Below are 24072 nucleotides of genomic sequence, written 5' to 3'. Positions count from 1 at the left end.
GTGTAGTAGCTACGGGCCCCGCATTTTCAAGGGTCCCTCGCTAAATGCTTTCAAGCTATCAATTCCGGTTCAGTGATTCTGAACTTGCTCCATTACTATAGTACTATACTGCCTTCAACATTCATGAGCGACCGGGTGTTCAAGGTTAGCGATTCGTCGTATTATCTGGCTGTTTAGCAAATGGGAAAAATCCAATTACTTTACTATGCGAGTATAAAATGTGTGTGTTTAATATTTACGTGTTTTTATTTTATTTAGGACCCTCTTTGCAATATATGCTACAGGCCCCGCACTAGCTTATTGCGGCACTGACGCTACATACACGCGACAATTGTCATTGTTTCGAGGCACACGCCACAGATCAGCAGGGCGGTGATGACAGCGACGAGACGCCTCCTCTTGAGAGGAGCTCTCTCCGAACAACGAACCCGCATTGGTGCACAGAGACACACGGGATATGTCGCGCTCAGCTCACATAGCCAGCGGCTCATAGCAAGCGCTGAGCTCACATAGCTAGCACTCAGCTCACACAGCCAGCACTCAGCTCACATAGCCAGCGCTCAGCTCACACAGCCAGTGCTCAGCTCACACAGCCAGCGCTCAGCTCACACAGTCAGTGCTCAGCTCACACAGCCAGCGCTCAGCTCACACAGCCAGCGCTCAGCTCACATAGCCAGCGCTCAGCTCACATAGCCAGTGCTCAGCTCACATAGCCAGCGCTCAGCTCACACAGTCAGTGCTCAGCTCACACAGTCAGTGCTCAGCTCACACAGTCAGTGCTCAGCTCACCGAGCCAGCGCTCAGCTCACATAGTCAGCGCTCAGCTCACATAGTCAGTGCTCAGCTCACATAGCCAGCACTCAGCTCACATAGTCAGTGCTCAGCTCACATAGCCAGCACTCAGCTCACATAGCCAGCACTCAGCTCACATAGTCAGTGCTCAGCTCACATAGTCAGTGCTCAGCTCACATAGTCAGCGCTCAGCTCACATAGCCAGCACTCAGCTCACATAGCCAGCGCTCAGTTCACATAGTCAGCGCTCAGCTCACACAGTCAGTGCTCAGCTCACCGAGCCAGCGCTCAGCTCACATAGTCAGCGCTCAGCTCACATAGTCAGTGCTCAGCTCACATAGCCAGCACTCAGCTCACATAGTCAGTGCTCAGCTCACATAGCCAGCACTCAGCTCACATAGCCAGCACTCAGCTCACATAGCCAGCACTCAGCTCACATAGTCAGTGCTCAGCTCACATAGTCAGTGCTCAGCTCACATAGTCAGCGCTCAGCTCACATAGCCAGCACTCAGCTCACATAGCCAGCGCTCAGTTCACATAGTCAGTGCTCAGCTCACATAGCCAGCACTCAGCTCACATAGTCAGTGCTCAGCTCACATAGCCAGCGCTCAGCTCACATAGTCAGCGCTCAGTTCACATAGTCAGTGCTCAGCTCACATAGCCAGCACTCAGCTCACATAGTCAGTGCTCTGCTCACATAGCCAGCGCTCAGCTCACATAGCCAGCGCTCAGCTCACATAGCCAGTGCTCAGCTCACATAGCCAGCGCTCAGCTCACATAGCCAGCGCTCAGCTCACATAGCCAGCGCTCAGCTCACATAGCCAGCGCTCAGCTCGCATAGCCAGCGCTCAGCTCACATAGTCAGTGCTCAGCTCACATAGTCAGTGCTCAGCTCGCATAGCCAGCACTCAGCTCGCATAGCCAGCGCTCAGCTCACATAGCCAGCACTCAGCTCGCATAGCCAGCGCTCAGCTCACATAGCCAGCACTCAGCTCACATAGTCAGTGATCAGCTCACATAGCCAGTGCTCAGCTCACATAGTCATTGATCAGCTCACACAGCCAGCACTCAGCTCACATAGCCAGCACTCAGCTCACATAGTCGGCGCTCAACTCACATAGCCAGCGGCTCATAGCCGGCGCTCAGCTCACATAGCCAGTGATCAGCTCACGTGCAGTCAAGCCATCCGCGTGGCTTACATAGCCTCACATGGGCTGACACATAGCCTGGCATAGCTGACACGTAACGTGGAACAGCTGGCAAAGCTTGGCACATAGCCTGAGCCTGACGTAGCCGAGACAGAGACTGGCATAGGCTTTGATTGGCTGCCATAGTCGGATAATTTATTCTGACGTAGCCTGCCAGGTAGCCTGGCATAGCCTACCATAGCCGACACAGACACTGACGGTCTAACATCGTACGAGACGTACACTTGGCACAGCCAATGCAGAGACTGGCAAAGCCCGACGCGTAGCTTGACGACTCACACACAAAGTCCACCGACGGAGCCTGGCACAGATAGGACACGCTTGCTTTGCCATAGCTAGACACAGCCAATGTATAGCCTGATAGCAGCGACATGTAAACCTGACGTGCCGCTCGCTGCACGGAGCCTGTAGCCTTCAGACACCCTCGGTCGCACTTTCCGATGAGCACGTTTTTATTTTATTTTGGCCGCGTACGGTGGGAAAGAAGGTCAACAGATACGCGCACACATCACACATCACACGCACACCTACACTCCACACACACATCACACATCACACGCACACCTACACTCCACACACACACCACACATCACACGCACCATCAGCGCCGCCTCGAGTCCAAGGGCTGGCTCATAGCCCGCTGCCGGCTCGCACGTTTGGTTAATTGCGGAACGATGTTGCGATAGGGAGTTGTGTCACCTGCAGCGCGCACGCATACACACCTACACTCCACACACACACCTACACACACCTACACACACACACCTCACACATACACACCTACACTCCACACACACACAACACAACAACCGCCATTCGCCACTAAGTGGCGGTGACGTCACCACGATGCTTGTGCCAGGCCAAGTGCACCTTGAGGCCACGTGAAGTGTCGAACGCCCGCTGGCAGGAGGTCACGGGGCAGACCCAGGTGCCACGGGTCGACTGACCGAGATGACCGAGATGACTGGCTGATGCACCACCTGTGCCCCCTACTGTACCAACTTGCTGTGCTTTAGCCACCCGGCGCTCCGCTCGTTGTTGTGAGCGTCGCTCCTCCGCCCTCCGTTGTTGTTGGAGGGCGACTGCTTCCAACTGCCCAATAGCGTCCTTCACGAGCCTCCTCCACTGAGGCCGATCTTGACACCGCTGGTACCAGTCATCGGCAAGTCCACTCAGCTCCACGTCCTCCTGTACCACATCACTCCATCTCTTCTCCAGCCCGTGCCGCGCCCGTCTAGCCCCCTCGATCCGGCCGAACAAAAGCTGTTTAGGCATGCGGTGGCTGGGCATGCGGGCTACATGACCCAGCCAACGCAGCCTTGCCTGCCGGAGGAGCTCACTGATGGGACTTTGCCCAGATCTTTCAAGGATTTGTGAGCTCCTCACACAATCCAGCCTGGTTAAACCCAGGATGGATCGTAGGCAGGCCAGCCTAAATGTTTCCAACCGGCGAAGATGCTCCACTAGGGGGGTCCACGTTTCGCAAGCGTAGAGAAGGGAGGGAATGACCGTGGCCGAGAAGACCTCAAGCTTCATGCGGAGCGACAGACCAGGTAGCTTCCACACAGCGTTACGCAACCGATGAAAAGATATTGCCGCTCGACTGATTCGGAGTGAGACCTCTGCTGATAAACTGGAGCCGGTCATAAGCACACTGCCCAGGTATGGGAAACTCTCCACTCTCTCCACAACTGCCCCATCACCAATTGGGAGTTGTGGGGGTGGAGTGTCCGATGGTACAAAATACCCAGGCAGGTGCTTAGTTTTGGTGGGGCTGATGGTAAGGCCCCACCTCTTAGTGGCACGCTCCAGTCTCAGCAGCAGCGTCTCCAACTCCTCTTCTGAATGAGCAGCTATTACCAAATCATCAGCATACATAACGTGGTTGACCAATAGGGAGCCATCCCTTGATCGCACCCGGGCATCGATCAGCCTCCCATTATATCTGTACCAAATGGAAATTCCCCCGGTACAGCTATTGAAGGCTTCACGAACTACGCGGTCAAAATAGATGTTAAATAATGTGGGAGCCAGAGGACATCCCTGTCGCACCCCAAGGTGTACAGGGAAAGGCTCCGACTCCCGGCCACGTAGTTTTACCCGGGCCCGCTCACCATCATGAAGGTCCTTAATGATCGTGAGCAGAGGGTCAGGGACTCCGAAAGCACGAAGAACAACCCAGAGCCCAGTCCTACTGATGGTATCATAGGCCTTGACCAGGTCAATAAAGCAGAGATGTAGGTCTTTTTGGAATTCCCTACACCTCTGCTGTAGCAGACGGACAGAAAATATGGCATCTGTGCAGGACCGCCCTTTCCTGAAACCGCATTGGGGCTCCGCAAGCCTCTCCTCAGCGTGCCTAGCAAGGCGATGTTGAATAATCCTTGCCAGGACCTTACCCGGCACACTGAGGAGTGAGATGCCCCTGTAGTTGTTACAGTCGGTACGGTCCCCCTTCTTAAAGAGGGGGACCACCAGGGCATCCTTCCAGTCCTGCGGGACCCGTCCAGTGGTCCAGACTGTTGTTATGATGTCATATAGGGCAGTCTGTGCACAAACGCCACCCTCCCTCAGCATTTCGCTTGGGAGATCATCTCTGCCCGGTGCCTTCCCTGGTCTCAGACTCCGGATCGCCCTCAGTACTTCCTCAACAGCTGGCACCTCAGCCAGCCACTCACAGGGGGTGACCTCTTCCAATATTTGAGGCACCGCAGCCTCAGCAGGGTTATCACCACTTTGTGCCATGATGTTTTCCTGGCTGAGAGAATTTCCCTCCCCCAGGACCTCACAGAAATGCTCAGCAAATCTGCAAACCTGTTCCTGGGGGTCGGAGATTGGATCACCGTTTTTTCCTCTAATGATGGTAATAGGTGTGGCGCTGCAGGTTACTTTTTGATGGAGTTAAATAGTGATTTGTGATCACGGGCCACTGAGGCAGACTCCATCTCCTCAGCAACCCGCGACCACAACCCATCCTTACAGCGCCTTACGGCTCTCCGAACTTCTGAGCGAAGGCTGCGGTAAACCTCCTCATTCTCTGACGTGGGATGCTGTAGGCGATGAGAGTGGGCCTGTCGCTTTTTCTCGATTAACCTGAACACCTCCTCTGTCAGCCAGGGTTTCTGGGGAGGTCTGGACCGCGTACCCAAAGCAGCCATTGCAGCTGCATGAGTCACAGTCTTAAACCTCGCCCATTTACCCTCGACATCAGGTGGAGTGGGGGACGATGCCAACCCCAGCTGCAAGCGATGATGAAATTCTCGCTTGCAACTTTCATCAGCTAACTGAGACCAGGCCACTTTTGGTTGGAATGGGATCCTGGGTGTACACCCACCACCGGAGTGGAAGAAAGGCAGGCGCATCTTACAGATGACTAGTCGATGGTCAGAGGGAAGATCAGCTCCACGGTAGGTCCTGGTGTCAAGGACATGGGCTCGCATTCGCTGGTCCGTCACTATGTAGTCCAGCAGATGCTCTTGCTTGGACCCGGCATGTATCCATGATGTTGTGTGGATGCGCCGATGCCGGAAGAGCGTGTTGGTAATTACAAGCCCATGGGCTGCACAAAAATCTAGCAGCCTCCTACCGTTATTATTGAGCTGATCTGGCTCATGCCTTCTAATCACTCCAGACCAGGTGTCAGCATCATGACCAACTCGGGCATTGAAGTCACCCAACAAGATGACTCTGTCCCGAGTGGCCACTTTAGCCAGCACCTGTGACAGGAGGTCATAGAAAGCGTCTGACTCATCGGCTTTGCTTGCATCCCTCCACGGATGTTCGTCTTCGGTGGGGGCATAAGTAACCACGACCACCACTCCTCGCCTCCGGTTGATGGGAAGGCGAGCCCAAAGTATCCTGGGGCTTACAGCTTCCCACACCTCACCGCCACGTTCCCACGCCCCCTTCATTCTTTTGTTCAGAAGAAGAGCCACTCCCTGTTGTTTGGCAGTCTCCTGCCCCGAGTAGAGGACTGTCCACCCCTCATGGTGGCAGGAGCCAGAACCGGTCCACCGGACCTCCTGAATGCCACAGAGATCCAGGCGGTACCGGTCCAGCTCCCGACAGAGGAGTGGCAGCCTCTCCTCCGCAGTGAGCGTTCGAACATTCCACGTGGCCACCCGCAATGGTTTTTTGTTGTTTCTGGAGGAGCCCCGAGGGTGAAAATTCAATCTCCTGGCTCCACCAAATGGGGTTTGGCCATTAGACGTCATAAAAGCCTGACCCCCACACACACACACCTACACACACACACACCCACACTCCACACCTACACACACACAGAGGAGTTGACACAACTGACACACACACAGAGGAGTTGACACAACTGACACACACACACAGAGGAGTTGACACAACTGACACACACACAGGGGAGTTGACACAACTGACACACACACACAGGAGTTGCCACAACTGACACACACACAGGGGAGTTGACACAACTGACACACACACAGGGGAGTTGACACAACTGACACACACAGAGAGGAGTTGACACAACTGACACACACAGAGAGGAGTTGACACAACTGACACACACACACAGGAGTTGCCACAACTGACACACACACAGGGGAGTTGACACAACTGACACACACACAGAGGAGTTGACACAACTGACACACACAGAGAGGAGTTGACACAACTGACACACACACACAGGAGTTGCCACAACTGACACACACACAGGGGAGTTGACACAACTGACACACACACACAGAGGAGTTGACACAACTGACACACACACACAGTGGAGTTGACACAACTGACACACACACACAGGGGAGTTGACACAACTGACACACACACACAGCGAAGTTGCCTCAACTGACACACACACAGAGAAGTTGACACAACTGACACACACACAGAGGAGTTGACACAACTGACACACACACACAGAGAGGAGTTGACACAACTGACACACACAGAGGAGTTGACACAACTGACACACACACAGAGGAGTTGACACAACTGACACACACACAGTGGAGTTGACACAACTGACACACACACACAGGGGAGTTGACACAACTGACACACACATAGCGAAGTTGCCTCAACTGACACACACACAGAGAAGTTGACACAACTGACACACACACACAGAGGGGTTGACACAACTGACACACACACAGAGGAGTTGACACAACTGACACACACACAGAGGAGTTGACACAAGTGATACACGCACTGAGAAGTTGACACAACTGACACACACACAGTGGAGTTGACGCAACTGACACACACACAGAGGAGTTGCAGCAACTGACACACACACAGAGGAGTTGCAGCAACTGACACACACACACAGAGGAGTTGACACAATTGACACACACAGATGAGTTGACACAACTGACACACACACAGATGAGTTGACACAACTGACACACACACAGAGGAGTTGACACAACTGACACACCCACAGGGGAGTTGACACAACTGACACACACACACAGAGGAGTTGACACAACTGACACACACACAGAGGAGTTGCAGCAACTGACACACACACAGAGGAGTTGCAGCAACTGACACACACACAGAGGAGTTGACACAACTGACACACACACAGAGGAGTTGACACAACTGACACACACACACAGTGGAGTTGACACAACTAACACACACACACACAGAGGAGTTGACACAACTGACACACACACAGAGGAGTTGCAGCAACTGACACACACACAGAGGAGTTGACACAACTGACACACACACACACAGAGGAGTTGACACAACTGACACACACACAGAGGAGTTGCAGCAACTGACACACACACAGAGAGGAGTTGACACAACTGACACACACACAGAGGAATTGACACAACTGACACACACACAGAGGAGTTGACACAACTGACACACACACAGAGAGGAGTTGACACAACTGACACACACACAGAGGAGTTGACACAACTGACACACACACAGAGGAGTTGACACAACTGACACACACACACAGAGGAGTTGGCACAACTGACACACACACAGAGGAGTTGACACAACTGACACACACACAGAGGAGTTGACACAACTGACACACACACAGAGGAGTTGACACAACTGACACACACACACAGCGAAGTTGACACAACTGAAACACACACACAGAGGAGTTGACACAACTGACACACACACACAGAGGAGTTGACACAACTGACACACATACAGAGGAGTTGCAGCAACTGACACACACACACAGAGGAGTTGACACAACTGACACACACACAGAGGAGTTGACACAACTGACACACACACAGAGGAGTTGACACAACTGACACACACACAGAGAGGAGTTGACACACCTGACACACACACTCAGAGGAGTTGACACAACTGACACACACACAGAGGAGTTGACACAACTGACACACACACACAGAGGAGTTGGCACAACTGACACACACACAGAGGAGTTGACACAACTGACACACACACAGAGGAGTTGATACAACTGACACACACACAGAGGAGTTGACACAACTGACACACACACACAGCGAAGTTGACACAACTGAAACACACACACACAGAGGAGTTGACACAACTGACACACACACACAGAGGAGTTGACACAACTGACACACACACAGAGGAGTTGACACAACTGACACACACACAGAGGAGTTGACACAACTAACACACACACAGAGGAGTTGACACAACTGACACACACACAGATAAGTTGCCTCAACTGACACACACACACAGAAGTTGACACAACTGACACACACACACAGAGGAGTTGCCTCAACTGACACACACACAGTTGAGTTGACACAACTGACACACACACACAGCGAAGTTGACACAACTGACACACACACACATGAGTTGCCACAACTGACACACACACAGAGGAGTTGACACAACTGAAACACACACACACAGAAGTTGACACATCTGACACACACACACAGATGAGTTGCCTAAACTGACACACACACACAGAGGAGTTGACACAACTGACACACACACAGAGAAGTTGACATAACTGACACACACACACAGAAGTTGACACAACTGTCACACACACACAGCGAAGTTGCCACAACTGACACACACACACACACAGCGAAGTTGACACAACTGACACACACACACACAGCGAAGTTGCCACAACTGACACACGCAACACAGAGGGGAGTTGACGCAACTGACACACACACACAGAGAAGTTGACTCAACTGACACACACACACACAGCGAAGTTTGCCTCAACTGACACCCACGCACACAGAGGGGAGTTGACGCAACTGCGCGTGACGCCCTCGCTGCGAGGCGCGTCTGTGCACGCGCACGCGCACAGACGCGCGCGTGCACGCGGCGAGCGAGCGGCGATGCTGCGCGTGTCCCCAGCGCACTCGTGCGTGAAGATGGAGGAGCAGGAGAGCGCCGAGTGGGGAGGATTTTACGCGAACCACGCGGAGGTGAGCGACACAGACGGGGGACACGAACGCAGGGAGACACAGGGAGACACGAACGCAGGGAGACACAGGGAGACGCACGCAGACACACGCAGACACAAACACGGCAGCATGAATACACAGACGGAGACATAAACGCAGACGCACACAGACAAACACGGCACTACATGCACAGACGGAGACACAGATACACAAACACAGGGACACAGAGACACAAACACGCAGGCACACGTACACAAACACGGCAGCATAAACACACAGACGGAGACACAAACGCACGAACGAACGGGTACAGATACACAAACACGCAGGCACGCGTACACAAACACGGCACCATAAATACACACACAGACACACTAACGCAGGCACACGTACACAAACACGGCAACATAAATACACAGACAGAGACAAACGCACGAACACAGGAACACAAACACAGAAGCATAAATACACAGACGGAGACTCAGATACACGAACACAGAAACATGAACACACAAACACGGCAGCATAAATACACAATCATCTACACAACTGTGCGCAGACAAGCATACAAATCTATACACAAACCCATTCACGAACATGAAGACACAACCGCGCACAGACACATACACAAAGACATACACAAACATATAGAAGCCCACACGCAGACACATACACGCAACCGCATACAGACGCACATACACACGTACAAAGCTATACACAAACATATACGCATGCACACACAAACAGTACACACTAACACATATACGGTATACACACAAAGCAGACACACACTAAACGTTAACACTTAAACGTACACATAGACATACAAACAACCCCGTATAGACATTTACAGACTGTTGGGGCAAGCGCTGTTAGCGAGCACCTATGAAGGCCGGCACAGCGTACGATGGGGTTAGTGGCCAGCACCACGCCCGGCCGCCTTTGTCTCCCTCGGAGACGATGTTTACTACACACCGCACCAGGTACTCATTTGAGGCTGAGTTGACTTAGGGGAAGCTCAGGACCGGTTCAGATAATCGTCGCTGGTGTTGGCCGTGAGCGGGAATCGAACGCGGGTCGCCGGATTCCTAGCGCAGCGCGCTAACCGCTACACTACACACACGTGTTCACACCCACATACGTGTTCACACGCGTGTTCAGACATGCTTACTCACACGCGTTTTCACACACACACACATGTTTACACACACTCGTGTTCACAAACACACGCGTGTTCACACACACACATGTTTACACACACGCGTGCACACACACACGTGTTTACACGCACACACATTTTCACACACACACACGCGCGTGTTCACACACACATGTTTACACACACGCGTGTTCACACACATACGCGTGTTCACACACACACGTGTTTACACGCACACACATGTTCACACACACGCGCGTATTCACACACACACGTGTTTACACACGCGTGTTCACACGCATACACATGTTCACACACACGCACGCGTGTTCACACACCACGGAGGAGCACGATGACTGCAGGGTGATTTCAAATCCCCCCGCCAGCCTCTCTCCATCACCACTTAGCAAAATCCCTCATTCGACACAAACACTTCTCTGTATCATCTTGAAGAACACACTGGGGGTGGTGGCGGCGGTGGTGGGTGAGATGCGCCTTCATTGTCGATGCGTCTCACCGCGCCGATGATTCGCTTCGATCACAGAACTTTCGAGTGGCTTCGAGACATTTCGTTATACAGGGTGCTTCAAAAATATGTGAACACTTCAGAGAAATTTGCAACAGAAGATTCCAGGCAGGTGTTGACAACGACGGCGAACAAGTGGGAGACCCTTTGACTTGTTGAAGCTATTAACATTACACTTGTTATCATGTTACAGTGCATATTATCCTATTATTTGGGTCTTTCGGTAACGGCACGTGCATCGGTTCAAATTGATAAAAAATAAAATTAACAAATCAGGCGGAGAGGTGACGACCGCTGGTGTTGCGATCGAAATGTTGCATTTTTTTGTTTATTTTTTTTTCTACTAATCGGGTTTTCCCCTTTTTTTTCTGGCAACAAAACTGACACCTTTTGCAAGGAATCATGTTTACATTAACCACAATACTTGCAGTCAAATGCAAACAAAAAGTATTGTGGTTAATGTAAACATGATTCCTTGCACAAGGTGTCAGTTTTGTTGCCAGAAAAATAAAGGGGATACCCGATTAGTATATTTTGGAACTGGCAAAGGAGGTCCGATGATATATTTTATTTCTATTAATTTGAGCCTATCCACGTGACTTTACCGAAAGACCCAAATAATATGAATCCCTGCGGTCACGAAAGCTTTAAGCCAAGTCTATTTTCCGTTCCTTTTCCATTACAAACGATCTTCCCATATACGTGTCAAAAACAAAAAATAAGCACCATGCAGTATAACCATTGCAATGATAATGTCAACTTGTAACGCACCACCGCCGTAGACTATTCGCTCATTACCCTCGTAGAGAGCGAGAGAGAGAGACGGGGAGCTCACGACTCAGAGACGCTAGGAAGATGGAGGAACCACGGATAAGCAGGAAGGCAGCAACGTGGTCACGCCGTGGCTACGATCACCCAAGCGGCCATCTCCAGACGCCAGGGTGTTGTCGGCCCCGGAGAAAACCCACGCGTGGCGACGGAGGTGCAAGATATCCCCGTGCAGATGGAACAGGTTGAGTCCACTGCTCTGTTTCGATTCAAAGCTTTCGTGACTGCAGGGATTCATCTTCTTGGTTCTTTCGGTAAAGTCACGTAGAATTGAAATAATAAAATAATAAAAATAAAACATAAAACTCTGCTCTGCTTTACCGCATTCCACCTGACGAGCCGGGGTACGGCTCCCATCTGTGCGGTGATCGACCAAACCTCGCTGCTGCCTCCTACGCATTGCAGGCCACGTGCCTAGCCACCACCGCCTTGCTTGACCATACTTCACCACGCTGGTCGGCGCGGGTTGATGAAGGGAAGGGGTGGGGGGGGAGTTGCCCACGACCGTTTAGATGTCGCTCGCCGCCGATGTTAGCCGTGGCCCGGACACGAACTTGGGTGACTGGGTTCGTGGGAGCAGTGCGCTAACCACTGCGCCACCGCTCCGCCGACACGTATGTGAACTTTACGACGCGTATATGTTGAACTCTCTTGACGAAGCAAACGCGGGAATGGGGGAGGGGTTCATCCAGAAGTAGATTTCCAAACGAGCTGCAGGTGATGGAAATTACGCATGCATCGATAATGTAGTGTTTTTTATTGGTTAAATCGCGTAAATATAAATGTGTCGTTAAACCCGCCACCACCCGACACAGCCAATGAGTAAGGTGTTGGCACGTAAACAGAACGTGAGCAACTCGTTACTAGTACGGCAACACCGGTGTGTTGGAAAGCCAAGCCACACCATTTACAATCCGAGCACGACGTTTCGCCAGTAATTACAACCGGCATCATCAGGCGGGCAGACAGATTCTACATGCTTCCGCGCATGCAGAACTTCTTTCGCACCGTACGTAGGCCAATCGTTGCCAATGGCGTTGCGCGATGTCTACGCCGTTGCATCGCGTCTACCGCGCTCTCGAGAGCTGTCACGAAAACAGAACGAGAGCGGTGTCCTCGGCGTGGCGAGACGCTTCGGGGATGTAAGACGCACACCCAGCAGCGTTTCCTTTCAAACACGGAGACGTGAAAGGCTGCGTTCTTATAATGCGAACGAAACGCTGCAGAGGCCTATAGCGTTAATTACTCATCGGAATTTAACCAACGTATAATCACCGTCATCATCATCATCATCACCGCCTTGGTTATTATCTCCGCCGATTAGCACGGTTGGCTACGTACGGTGCGAACGAAGTTCAACGTACACACATCGTCATCGCGACATTCAATGAAGGCCTCCTGTGTTCGTTGCACCTTTCTAAGGCGACGGAGTCGCGTGAACGATGACATACGGAGACGCACCTCCGATTAGCGCGGTTGGCTACGTACGGTGCGAAAGAAATTCGACGTGGAGTGATGCCGTGCCAGCCGCAACCTACGGCAAGGCTGAGTGACGATAATGAATTTTGCGAGATGAGTCACAGGTTTGTGTGACTTAAGTTTGCCGTGGGATTGACCGCGTGTCGTGCGAACGGAAAGCAATGCAAGGCGTAGCAACGTGGGTGGAAGAAGAAGGTCCATTTCAAAAAGGTCGGCGATGTTCGATAATTTTTCGTTTTATTACTCAACGGCTGTTAACCTTGGGGTGCGAGATGCCCTTTCTGATGGGGGGTAGCGAGACATGTCCAGATTTTTTTTTTAAATAAGAAAAATCAGCAACAACACAAATGAAAAATGCGGGCACGTTACGTAACAACTTTGTTTCATCAGACCCCGTGTGTTTATTAACATTATACATATTTCGTGTTTTTTTTTAAAGGTTAAGAACCCACAGTGTTGTTGACGAGTGTGTTGTGTTGTTGCCATTAATTGCGCACCACTACCAACGCAGTGGTTGCAGCACCACCAACCACTTTGTTTATCATGTTCAGTGCTGCTCGCTAACAGTACTAGCCCCAACAATCTAGAATGGTCATACGGGGTGGCGGCTGTGGGGGGGGAGGTTTACATAATTAGTTATTTCTATATATGTACATATTTGCGATGCGTGAATAATTGAAATAGCATAACAAGCAATGCGCTTACAAATGCGAGATCGCGTTCATCGAGATCAGGGGTCGTCGGCAAAAAATCTTCGCCTCCAGCGGCTCACGCGGTGCCACGAAAAGGAGCTGTTGCTGCTTCGTCGTCGTCACAGTTATTTATTAAGGAACCACTGTCTCCTAATCACATTCCATTGCGGCTCTTGAAATATTAGAGGTTTTTTTTCTTCCGTGTAACCGATTTTTTTTTTCAGATTCCATTGCGGCTTTTTAAATATTTAGAGGTTTTTTTTCGTGTGTACCGAAATATTTTTATTTTATTTTTTTACCTTCTTGTTATTTTGGTTTTCCGACCCCGCTGCCATAGATACAGATCATGCAGTGGGCGCTTTGCCAGTCGGCAATTGATGGTGTCGATTGCGCGAGTCTGACTATGAGATTCACAGCAGAGGTCGCAAACGGGTTTTGATTCCTTACCCGTACCCGTACCCGACCGCACAAGGGTCGCAATCGGGTACCCGTACCCTACCCGATACCCGACTACCTGTACCCGGCCGGGTATCGGGGAGGGTACGGGTACCCGATTGCGACCTCTGGGATGAAGCCACGTTGCAGGCGCGGGTGGGTTGATTCTAGGAACTTGAATTGTGAGAAGAGACAAGACGTTGGAAATGAGTGACAAACGGTTACTCACCAGTGACTCACGGCCTACCCGTACCCGTACCCGGCTGGGTATGGGTAGCCGGGTATCGGGTAGGGTACGGGTATCGGGTACCCGCTTGTGACCTCTGATTCATAGTGGCCAATCCAACGCTTCACGTTTCATTCGCTCGCATTTATTCACTTATCCCGAAAGAATTCATGGTGCAGCATCATCATAATTACCAGCATCATCATCATAATCACCATCATCATCATCATTTCAATCACTGGTTCAGACATTACTCGTTACTACCACTGCAGCTACGGACGTTGCTGCTAATCGAACTCAGGCAGTCAGGTTCTTAGTCGTTTAGTATATATGTGTGTGTGCGCGTGTGTCAGTGGACACATCGGGACACCCATCCAAGCGAAATATTTTGAATTGAATGAGAAAAAAGAAGATTGCGGCGCGCTAACCGTTGCACCACCGCTCCCCATCGGTGGGATACAAATCACTTATCTATATTTACTTAATTGTAAGCTTTCGTGACTGCAGGAATCCATACTCTTTGTTATTTCGGTGAAGTCACGTAAGTATAAAATAACATAAATCACGACGTTTCGGGCGCAACACAAGCGTCAATCATCAGACTTTACCGAAAGAACCAGAATATATTGACTTATTTTATATACTCAATTGTGTGGGTCTCGCTTTAGCACGACCAAACTGTGCGTTTGAAGAAGGACCATGAGCCGAAACGTTCCCTAATATATCTAATTTCCCTTTTGTTGAAGCACAGATGTTTAATAAAAGGACATTATTCACAGTTTTGCATATATATTCTTGCAAGAGGGTAATTTTATAACGAAAAAAGATGACAACACAGTCATTAAAAACCCTGCCCTAACAGCATAACAAATATATTACAGGCGACGTTTCAGGCAATGACCATTTTTGTTATATATTGTCTAAATGGTATTTCCCTTTGATGGGGCACACCCAAAAAGTTAATGCGCCCCTTTTTGTTGTTTCATGCAAATGTGAGATTTTCGTTCGATACAACGGCAAATATTCCCGCAGCAAACAATGTTTGCCGCATTTACGTTATCGTTGAAGCAGAACTAAATATTCAACACACGGTAGGAGTAGTAGTAGTAGTTTGTTTGTCTAAAATAATTGTGAAAATTCGCAATAAGCATTTCTTTGAGTCAGACCACTCAGTAACGACTGTTATTGTCAACCCGTTTCGTCGTGTCCTGAAGATGCTTGACGCAGCTGCATATGTCACGTATCTTACCCGCACCAGCGATTAGCACGGTTGGCTACGTACGGTGCGAAAAAAGTTCAACATACATATATATACACATCCATACGTGTCTTGCACTGCCACTCGATTTGGTTGTGAGAATGGATCCTTTAACTCACTCACCAGCTCACTCGCTCACTCAGCAGCTCGCTCACCAGCTCACTCGCTCGCTTACCAGCTCACTGTCTCACTCACCAGCTCACTCGCTCACTCACTCGCTCACTCACCAGCTCCCTTGCTCACTCAGCAGCTCGCTCACCAGCTCACTCACCAGCTCACTCACCAACTCACTCACTCACCAGCTCACTCACCAGCCCACTTGCTCACTCACCAGGTCGCTCACTCGCTCACTCGCTCGCTCACCAGCTCACTCACCAGCTCACTTGCTCATTCACCAGCTTACTCGCTCGCTCACCAGCTCACTCACCTGCTCACTCACCAGCTCACTCCGCAGCTCACTCGCTCATTCACCAGCTCACTCACCAGCTCACTCCGCAGCTCACTCGCTCATTCACCAGCTCACTCACCAGCTCACTCCGCAGCTCACTCGCTCACTCACCAGCTAACTCACCAGCTCACTCCGCAGCTCACTCGCTCATTCACCAGCTCACTCACCAGCTCACTCGCTCGCTCACCAGCTCGCTCACCAGCTCACGCACCAGCTCACTCGCTCGCTCACCAGCTCACTCACCAGCTCACTCGCTCGCTCAACAGCTCACTCACCAGCTCACTCGCGCGCTCACCAGCTCACTCCGCAGCTCATTCGCTCATTCACCAGCTCACTCGCTCACTCACCAGCTCACTCAGCAGCTCACCCGCTCGCTCACTAGCTCACTCACCAGATCACTCGCTGGCTCACCAGCTCACTCACTCATTTACCAGCTCACTCGCTCGCTCACCAGCTCACTCACTCACCAGCTCATTCACCAGCCCATTCGCTAACTCCGCAGCTCACTCACTCACTCAGCAGCTCACTCGCTCACTCACCAGCTCACTCACTCACTCTCTCACCAGCTCACTCGCTCGCTCACCAGCTCACTCGCTCACTCACCAGCTCACTCACCAGCTCACTCACCAGCTCACCAACTCACCCGCTCACTCACCAACTCACTCGCTCACTTACTCGCTCACTCAACAACTCGCTTGCTCACTCACCAGCTCACTCGCTCACTCAGCAGCTCACTCACCAGCTCACTCGCTCACTCACTCGCTCACTCACCAGCTCACCCGCTCACTCACCAGCTCACTTGCTCACTCACCCGCTCACTCACCAGCTCACTCAGCAGCTCACTCGCTCACTCACCAGCTCACTCACTCGCTCACTCACCAGCTCACCCGCTCACTCACCAGCTCACTTGCTCACTCACTCGCTCACTCACCAGCTCACTCACCAGCTCACTCGCTCACTCACCAGCTCACTCGCTCGCTCACTAGCTCACTCACCAGCTCACTCGCTCACTCACCAGCTCACTCGCTCACTCACCAGCTGACTCACCAGCTCACTCGCTCGCTCACCAGCTCACTTGCTTGCTCACCAGCTCACTCACCAGCTCACTCGCTCACTCACCAGCTCACTCGCTCACTCACCAGCTGACTCACCAGCTCACTCGCTCACTCACCAGCTGACTCACCAGCTCACTCGCTCACTCACCAGCTCACTCGCTTGCTCACCAGCTCACTCACCAGCTCACTCGCTCACTCACCAGCTCACTCGCTCACTCACCAGCTGATTCACCAGCTCACTCGCTCACTCACCAGCTCACTCGCTCACTCACCAGCTCACTCACCAGCTCACTCGCTCACTCACCAGCTCACTCGCTCACTCACCAGCTGATTCACCAGCTCACTCGCTCACTCACCAGCTCACTCGCTCACTCACCAGCTCACTCACCAGCTCACCCCGCAGCTCACTCGCTCACCGGTGAGTTAGCTGAACAAATGCAACAACGGCCACTTCGTCAATCCCGTGCTTCTCACGTGGACATTTTCATTCGTTTGGCTTGGTCGGGTGGCGGAGGGTCCCACGACACTAATTATAGCCAGATCGTTACGTTGGCTTCACCCCAAAAATAATTTACGCGTTATAAAATGGCATTATTCATATTATTACGAAGGGTCAGATCGCGTAAATATGAATGCGTCGTTAAAGCCGTAAACCACACGACACAACCGATTCGTAAGGGATGTGCCACGTGAACAAAACGCACCAATTCGTTACTGCTGCAGTCCACCGGTGTGTTGGAGAGTAAACCCACAACATTCACTATCTGAGTACCACGTGTCGCTGGTTATTACATCCAGCATCATCGGGCGATATTTAGCCAGAATTGCAGTATTGTGATTATACGTCAGTTATATTACTAACGCTCCTTACACATTACATTGATAATAATTGTTTTATTCATGGACAGCGTGATAATGAATACCACTTGCAAGGTTTACAGTTTATTACCTGACATTACTCGCCACCCATCCTCATAGACATACAAAATAAAGATCGCCCAATGTAGCCTCACAGGATAAAGTGATGTTAATGAAAACGGACACACACATATATATACAGTCTGTAAATTGCATTGACATGCCCGGAAACTCACGTATACCTACAAAGACAAAGATCCCCAGTATAGCCTTAACAGACTGTTGGGGTAAGTGCTGTTAACGAGCACCTACGAATAACGGCACGGCTCACAAGAGATTGGTTGGCCAACACCACGCCCAGCCGCCTTTGTCTCCCTAGCGGCGATGTTTACACACGGCACAATTTACTCATTTGAGTCTGAGTCGACCTAGGCGAGGCCCAGGACCGGTTGAGATAATCGTGTTTGGTCTCGGCCTTGAGCCGGAATCGAACTCGGTTCACCGAGTTCGTAGAGTGCTAACCACAACACTACCGCTACACGACACATTTGAGACATAAAGATAAAGATAAAGATCCCCCGTATAGCCTTAACAGACTGTAGGGGCAAGTGCTGTTAGCGAGCACCTATGAAGGCCGGAACGGTACACGAGGGGGTGGGTGGCCAGCACCACGCCCGACCGCCTTTGTCTCCCCAGTGGCGATGTTTACACACCACAGCAGGTACTAATTTAAGACTGAGTCGACCTAGGGGAGGCCCAGGACCGGTTCAGATAATCGTCACTGGTGTTAGCCGTGAGCGGGAATCGAACCCGGGTCGCCAGGTTCATAGCGCAGCGCGCTAACCGCTACACTACCGCTCCCCATTAAAATTTGAGACATACCTATATACACACACACACTCATGTATACTCAGATAACCAACTCATATTCACACGTATACATTTTCCCCCCACGTTATTGTTATGGAATGCCTATGTGGAGGATTTTAAGACTTTTATTCTCAAGATAATTCGTCACATGTTGTGAAGTTAGATCAATCAGCTGACGCCTCGCTTGCTTGGGTAATTGCGTTAAAATCTAACACTGAGAACACACGGGCGTATCATTGAACTGTTTATTATTTGCGGAGTAGTTCGCTAACTTAGGCGGAAGCTTCATAAAAAAAAACTATTCCGATGATAATCGTTATTCATACTCATGATGCTAACCAGCTGAGAGCGGTGGCGCAGTGGTTAGCACACTGCGCTATCAACGTGCCCGACCTTAAGGTTCATTCCCGACCACGGCTCACATCAGCGGCGAGTAGAGCAACCCGAGTCCTCTACCATTCACCATCCCGCGACGATCAGCGGTGGTGAAGCATGGTCACGCAACACGGATGAAGAAGGTTGATCCAGCAGTGGATTGAGACTGTCTGCGGATGATTTTTTGTTACCAGCAGCAGAGAGGCCGCTGTTGCTCTGCAAGGGAAAATGAGAAGAAAGCCGTCAAATAATCCGCATTTTTGCGACAAAAAATGACTAAATGCTAAGATGTATGTATGTTGAATTTCTTTTGCACCGTACGTAGCCAACCGTGCTAATTGGAGGTGCGCGGGGGAAGGACAAGAAACTAAAATAAGTTCTAAAGAAATGAGATTTCAACGTAGATGATTTTAAAGTGTCTAGTTTCCAGTAGCTTCCTTATATGGGAAGGAAGAACGTTCCAGACAGCCATAGAAGCAGCCCATCTGAAAGCGCGCGATGCAGCAGTGACCGTTTTTGTGGTGGATTGTGATTTTATTTTACTTTTAAAGAAGATTCTGGCGAAATAATTGCGTTAATCGGAGCAATTTTCAACGAGCCGTGGTCAGTCTTCTGTATTCATGACTCCCACTTCTTGGTGTCGCTAGCTATAATTACGCTGGTCTACAGCCACAAAGCTTCCGAAATAAAAATGTAGTCCAACTTTACTAATTCTGGGTCACTGAGAATGAAAATGACGCTAAAATGTGTTGATTGGCTCTAGTTTTCAAGATATGCTGCTGTGTCAGTATATACAACCCTTGACTTGGGAATGGCGGAGGATAAGCGAGTTATAAATGAAAGGGCTCTCAATTTAAACCAGAAATTACTAAAACACATCTTTGACTGGATCTATGAATAAATCTATGACTGGGTTTGGACAGTACTTGATTTTCAAAGAAAACAATGGCAGATATGAAATACCAATAACACTGGTCAACACACTTTTTTTGGCATAAGGTATTCCAATGATTATAAGGTAATTTTGGGGTGCTGATTCCAAATCTGGCATCCGTTTTTGTCTATCACATCAGGTTTTTGAGATATCAAACATTGCATTTTCAATAAAAACTGCAGAATAAAAATATTAAATAAATGTGGATATCTACATAAAATTATATTATAAAAACACTATCCTAAAAATACAGCACCAAATTTTAACACTAAAGCAATCACTGACTCGCAACAACTTGCACTCATAAGTGACAGAGTTAATTTCGGGTAAAATCAATGAAAATGGGGTATGCCGATAGCATAAAAATGAGATGTGATAGAGCAAATTTGAGATCAGATTTGTAATCAGCACCCTGAAATTAGTCTAAACCAGCTGCAAAAGTCGAGGTCAGAAAAAAATGCTTTTTTTGTTGTTGACCAGTGTAGTTATTATTGGTATTTCATGTCTTGCCGAACGTATTTTTTCGCCGTTTCAGTTCAACCCATGTCCGTTTGTTACAGAGGAAATCGCGGTGTAGTCAGTAACCCAGCTAGATTCAGGGGAAACAGCCCGCAACAGCCACTAACCGCAGAGTCATTGTTGGTGTGGAGAAGTGCCGGCCAGCAGCCAGCCAGAAAACTCGAGGCATGGATTGTTTTGTTAAAAGTAGTATGATTGGGGACGCCGCGTTGGCGAGATGTTAACTACCTCGCCTGGTGTACAGGAGGTCGTGGGTTCGTTCCCGACCCTGATGCCTGCTGTACATTTTGAGTTTGCATGGTGGCGAGATGTTAACTACCTCGCCTGGTATACAGGAGGTCGTGGAGTCGAACCCGACCCTGATGCCTGCTGTACATTTGGAGTTTTCATGGTGGCGAGATGTTAACTACCTTGCGTGGTATACAGGAGGTCGTGGGTTCGATCTCGACCCTGATGCCTGCTGTACATTTGGAGTTTGCATGGTGGCGAGATGTTAACTACCTCGCCTGGTGTGCAGGAAGTCGTGGGTTCGATCCCGACCCTGATGCCTGCTGTGCATTTGGAGTTTGCGTGTCTCTCTCCCCGTGGTCGCGTGGATTTTTCTCCACTTCCTCCGCTACCCCATTCCCCCTCCACATTGAAAAATCACAATGCGTTTCAACTATCTGGCCGCTTTAAAATTCCACGCGACGAGAAGCCACTTTGCTGAGCTCTCATTTGTGATGAGCCTGGGTGTCTTCTGCAAAAGAGCTACGTAGCTCAGTGGGACCTTACCTTGTTAAAACAAACTATTATTTACTCTTTTTATTTTTCGATTTAAAGCTTTCGTGACTGCAGGGATTCATCTTCTTGGTTCTTTCGGAAAAGTCATGTAGAATGGAAAAAAAAATTAATACAAAAAAAACGTAATTAAATAATTCTCACGACGTTTCGGGCACAACGGCTGCTTGCGTTGTGGCCGAAACGTCGTGAGAATTATTTGATTATGTTTTTTATTATTTTTTTTATTTTTTATTTTATTTTGTTATTACCATTCTACGTATTATTTACTCGTTTTCATTTAACAGTTTCAACGTGTCTCGCAGGCCTACCCAACCATCGGAAGCATGGGGGCCATGACGTCCTTCAACTCCTACATGGCCATGAACACCGCCGCCGGACTGGTCACCCCTCCGCCCTGCTACGGCGGGGGTGCAGCCGGAGTCTCCCACGGGGGCACCTTCACGACGGGCGGCCCCCCGCAGAGTCTCAGAAGCCCCAGCCCCCTCGGCTCGGGGGTGCAGGGCTCTCCTCCCGGCGGCTCGCTCGGAGGGCTGCAGGCCGGCCACTACTCGGCCATCAAGAACGGGGGGCCCTACGGCCTTCACAGCGGTGGCCTCGGTGGCCTCGGCGGCGGAGGCGGCACTCTGGGAATTCGGACCTCGCGCGAATCTAAGCCGCCTTACAGGAGCAGCTACGCGCACGCAAAGCCGCCGTACTCGTACATCTCGCTCATCACCATGGCCATCCAGCAGTCGAGCGGCAAGATGCTGACGCTGTGCGAGATCTACCAGTGGATCACCGACCTGTTCCCCTTCTACCGGCAGAACCAGCAGCGCTGGCAGAACTCCATCCGCCACTCGCTCTCGTTCAACGACTGCTTCATCAAGGTGCCGCGCTCGCCCGACAAGCCGGGCAAGGGCTCCTTCTGGGCCCTCCACCCGGACTCGGGCAACATGTTCGAGAACGGCTGCTACCTGCGGCGGCAGAAGAGGTTCAAGTGTCACAAGAAGGCCCCGGGCAACGGTCTCGCCGGGGCTGCGGCCGCGACGAAGGGCGAGAGGCGGCAGCACGCGGCGAGGGATGAGCACAGGGAGCGGGAGGGGGAGGAGGGGGAGGAGCGGGAGGAGGAGGAAAGCGCCGTGGCCGTGACCGTGGCGAGGCGCGCGGACGTCAAAGGATCGACGCAATCGTCGTCGTCGTCATCGTCTGCGTCGGCGACTTACCGCAACGCGCCTGCTTTGTCGGAACAGCAGCTGTGCATGAATGGAGGCGACAGGTCCAATCATCATCACCACCAGCAGTTGCAGCAGCAGCAGCAGGATGCAGCACATCACGGCCATCACAACCACCACGGTCACCACCACAACCACAATCACCACCATCACCACAACCATCATCACCACGCCCTGCAAAACCAAGACGCGCTCAAAATCGACCCGCGCTGCAACTTCACCCACCCATTCTCCATCCACAGCCTCATGTCTGCGGCTGAGCAGCAGCAGCATCATCATCATCAGCAGCATCATCATCAGCAGCAACAGCACCATCATCATGAGCACATCGACAACCCTCGCTACTCGGCGTTCGGAGCCCTGGCCGCGTGCAGCTCTGTCGAGGCGACTCACGCAAAGGATCCCGTCTCGCCGCTCAGCGCCAACGAAGCCACCTACTACTGCTCGCAGGGCCTCTATCAGCGAGCCACCATCCTACACTCGTCATAACGACACACTACAACCCCTCCTCCTCTCCACCCCTGCCGCTGTCACCCCATCGCCCACCCCCCCTCTCAGCTGCCTAAGCAGTGGAAACTCAATCACGGGGGGGGGGGGGTGATGATCATTGCATTCAGATCGGGCCGCAGAGTTGGTCACCTGGCTGGGTAGGTGGCGGTGCTGCCGGAGACGGGAGCCTCCGTCACTCGAGGCAGCTGCAACCGAAGAGCCCCCCACACCCAACCTCCCCCCCCCCCCCCCCCACCAGCAGCGAGTGCGCGAGTTTGTCGCCCTGCTGCTTGCGAGTCGGCCGGACGCACGTGGCGCACGTGACGGGAGAGTTGTCTCGGAGTCTACCCGCGCGACGTTTCACGCCGACGCGATGTGACGGGACGGTCGCCTTCAGAGGCGTGCGGGCGTTGACTCAATTTGATGTCTCCGGGTGGACGTGGAGACGAGGGCGAGAGCGAGGGGGGGGGGTTTGATCAACTTGCAGCGTCGTTTCAACTGCGGCACCC

The 24072-nt window shown here is 51.2% G+C and overlaps 1 protein-coding gene across 1 annotated transcript; it reads left to right on the top strand.

Annotated features, from left to right (window-relative positions):
* Positions 1-9335: 9335 nt before the first annotated feature.
* On the top strand, positions 9336-23563 carry LOC133356293 (forkhead box protein A1-A-like). Its single transcript, XM_061573729.1, has 2 exons — positions 9336-9439; positions 22166-23563. Exons 1-2 carry the CDS (start codon positions 9350-9352, stop codon positions 23561-23563), a joined length of 1488 nt encoding a protein of 495 aa, XP_061429713.1. The 5' UTR covers positions 9336-9349.
* The last annotated feature ends 509 nt before the right edge of the window (positions 23564-24072 follow it).

The sequence above is a fragment of the Lethenteron reissneri genome, chromosome 53 (assembly GCF_015708825.2).
Source record: "Lethenteron reissneri isolate LAM-NWPU_2019-01 chromosome 53, ASM1570882v1, whole genome shotgun sequence".
NCBI lineage: Eukaryota > Metazoa > Chordata > Hyperoartia > Petromyzontiformes > Petromyzontidae > Lethenteron > Lethenteron reissneri.
Note: the sequence above shows the minus strand (reverse complement) of the source record. Positions and strands in the feature narration are given on the sequence as shown.

What these genes read in the sequence shown, in the direction of transcription:
- LOC133356293 (XM_061573729.1), top strand. Translation starts at nt 9,350, where the DNA reads ATGCTGCGCGTGTCCCCAGCGCACTCGTGCGTGAAGATGGAGGAGCAG. An exon ending in TTTACGCGAACCACGCGGAG is followed by an intron (nt 9,440 to 22,165) that starts GTGAGCGACACA and finishes CGTGTCTCGCAG; the next exon opens with GCCTACCCAACCATCGGAAG.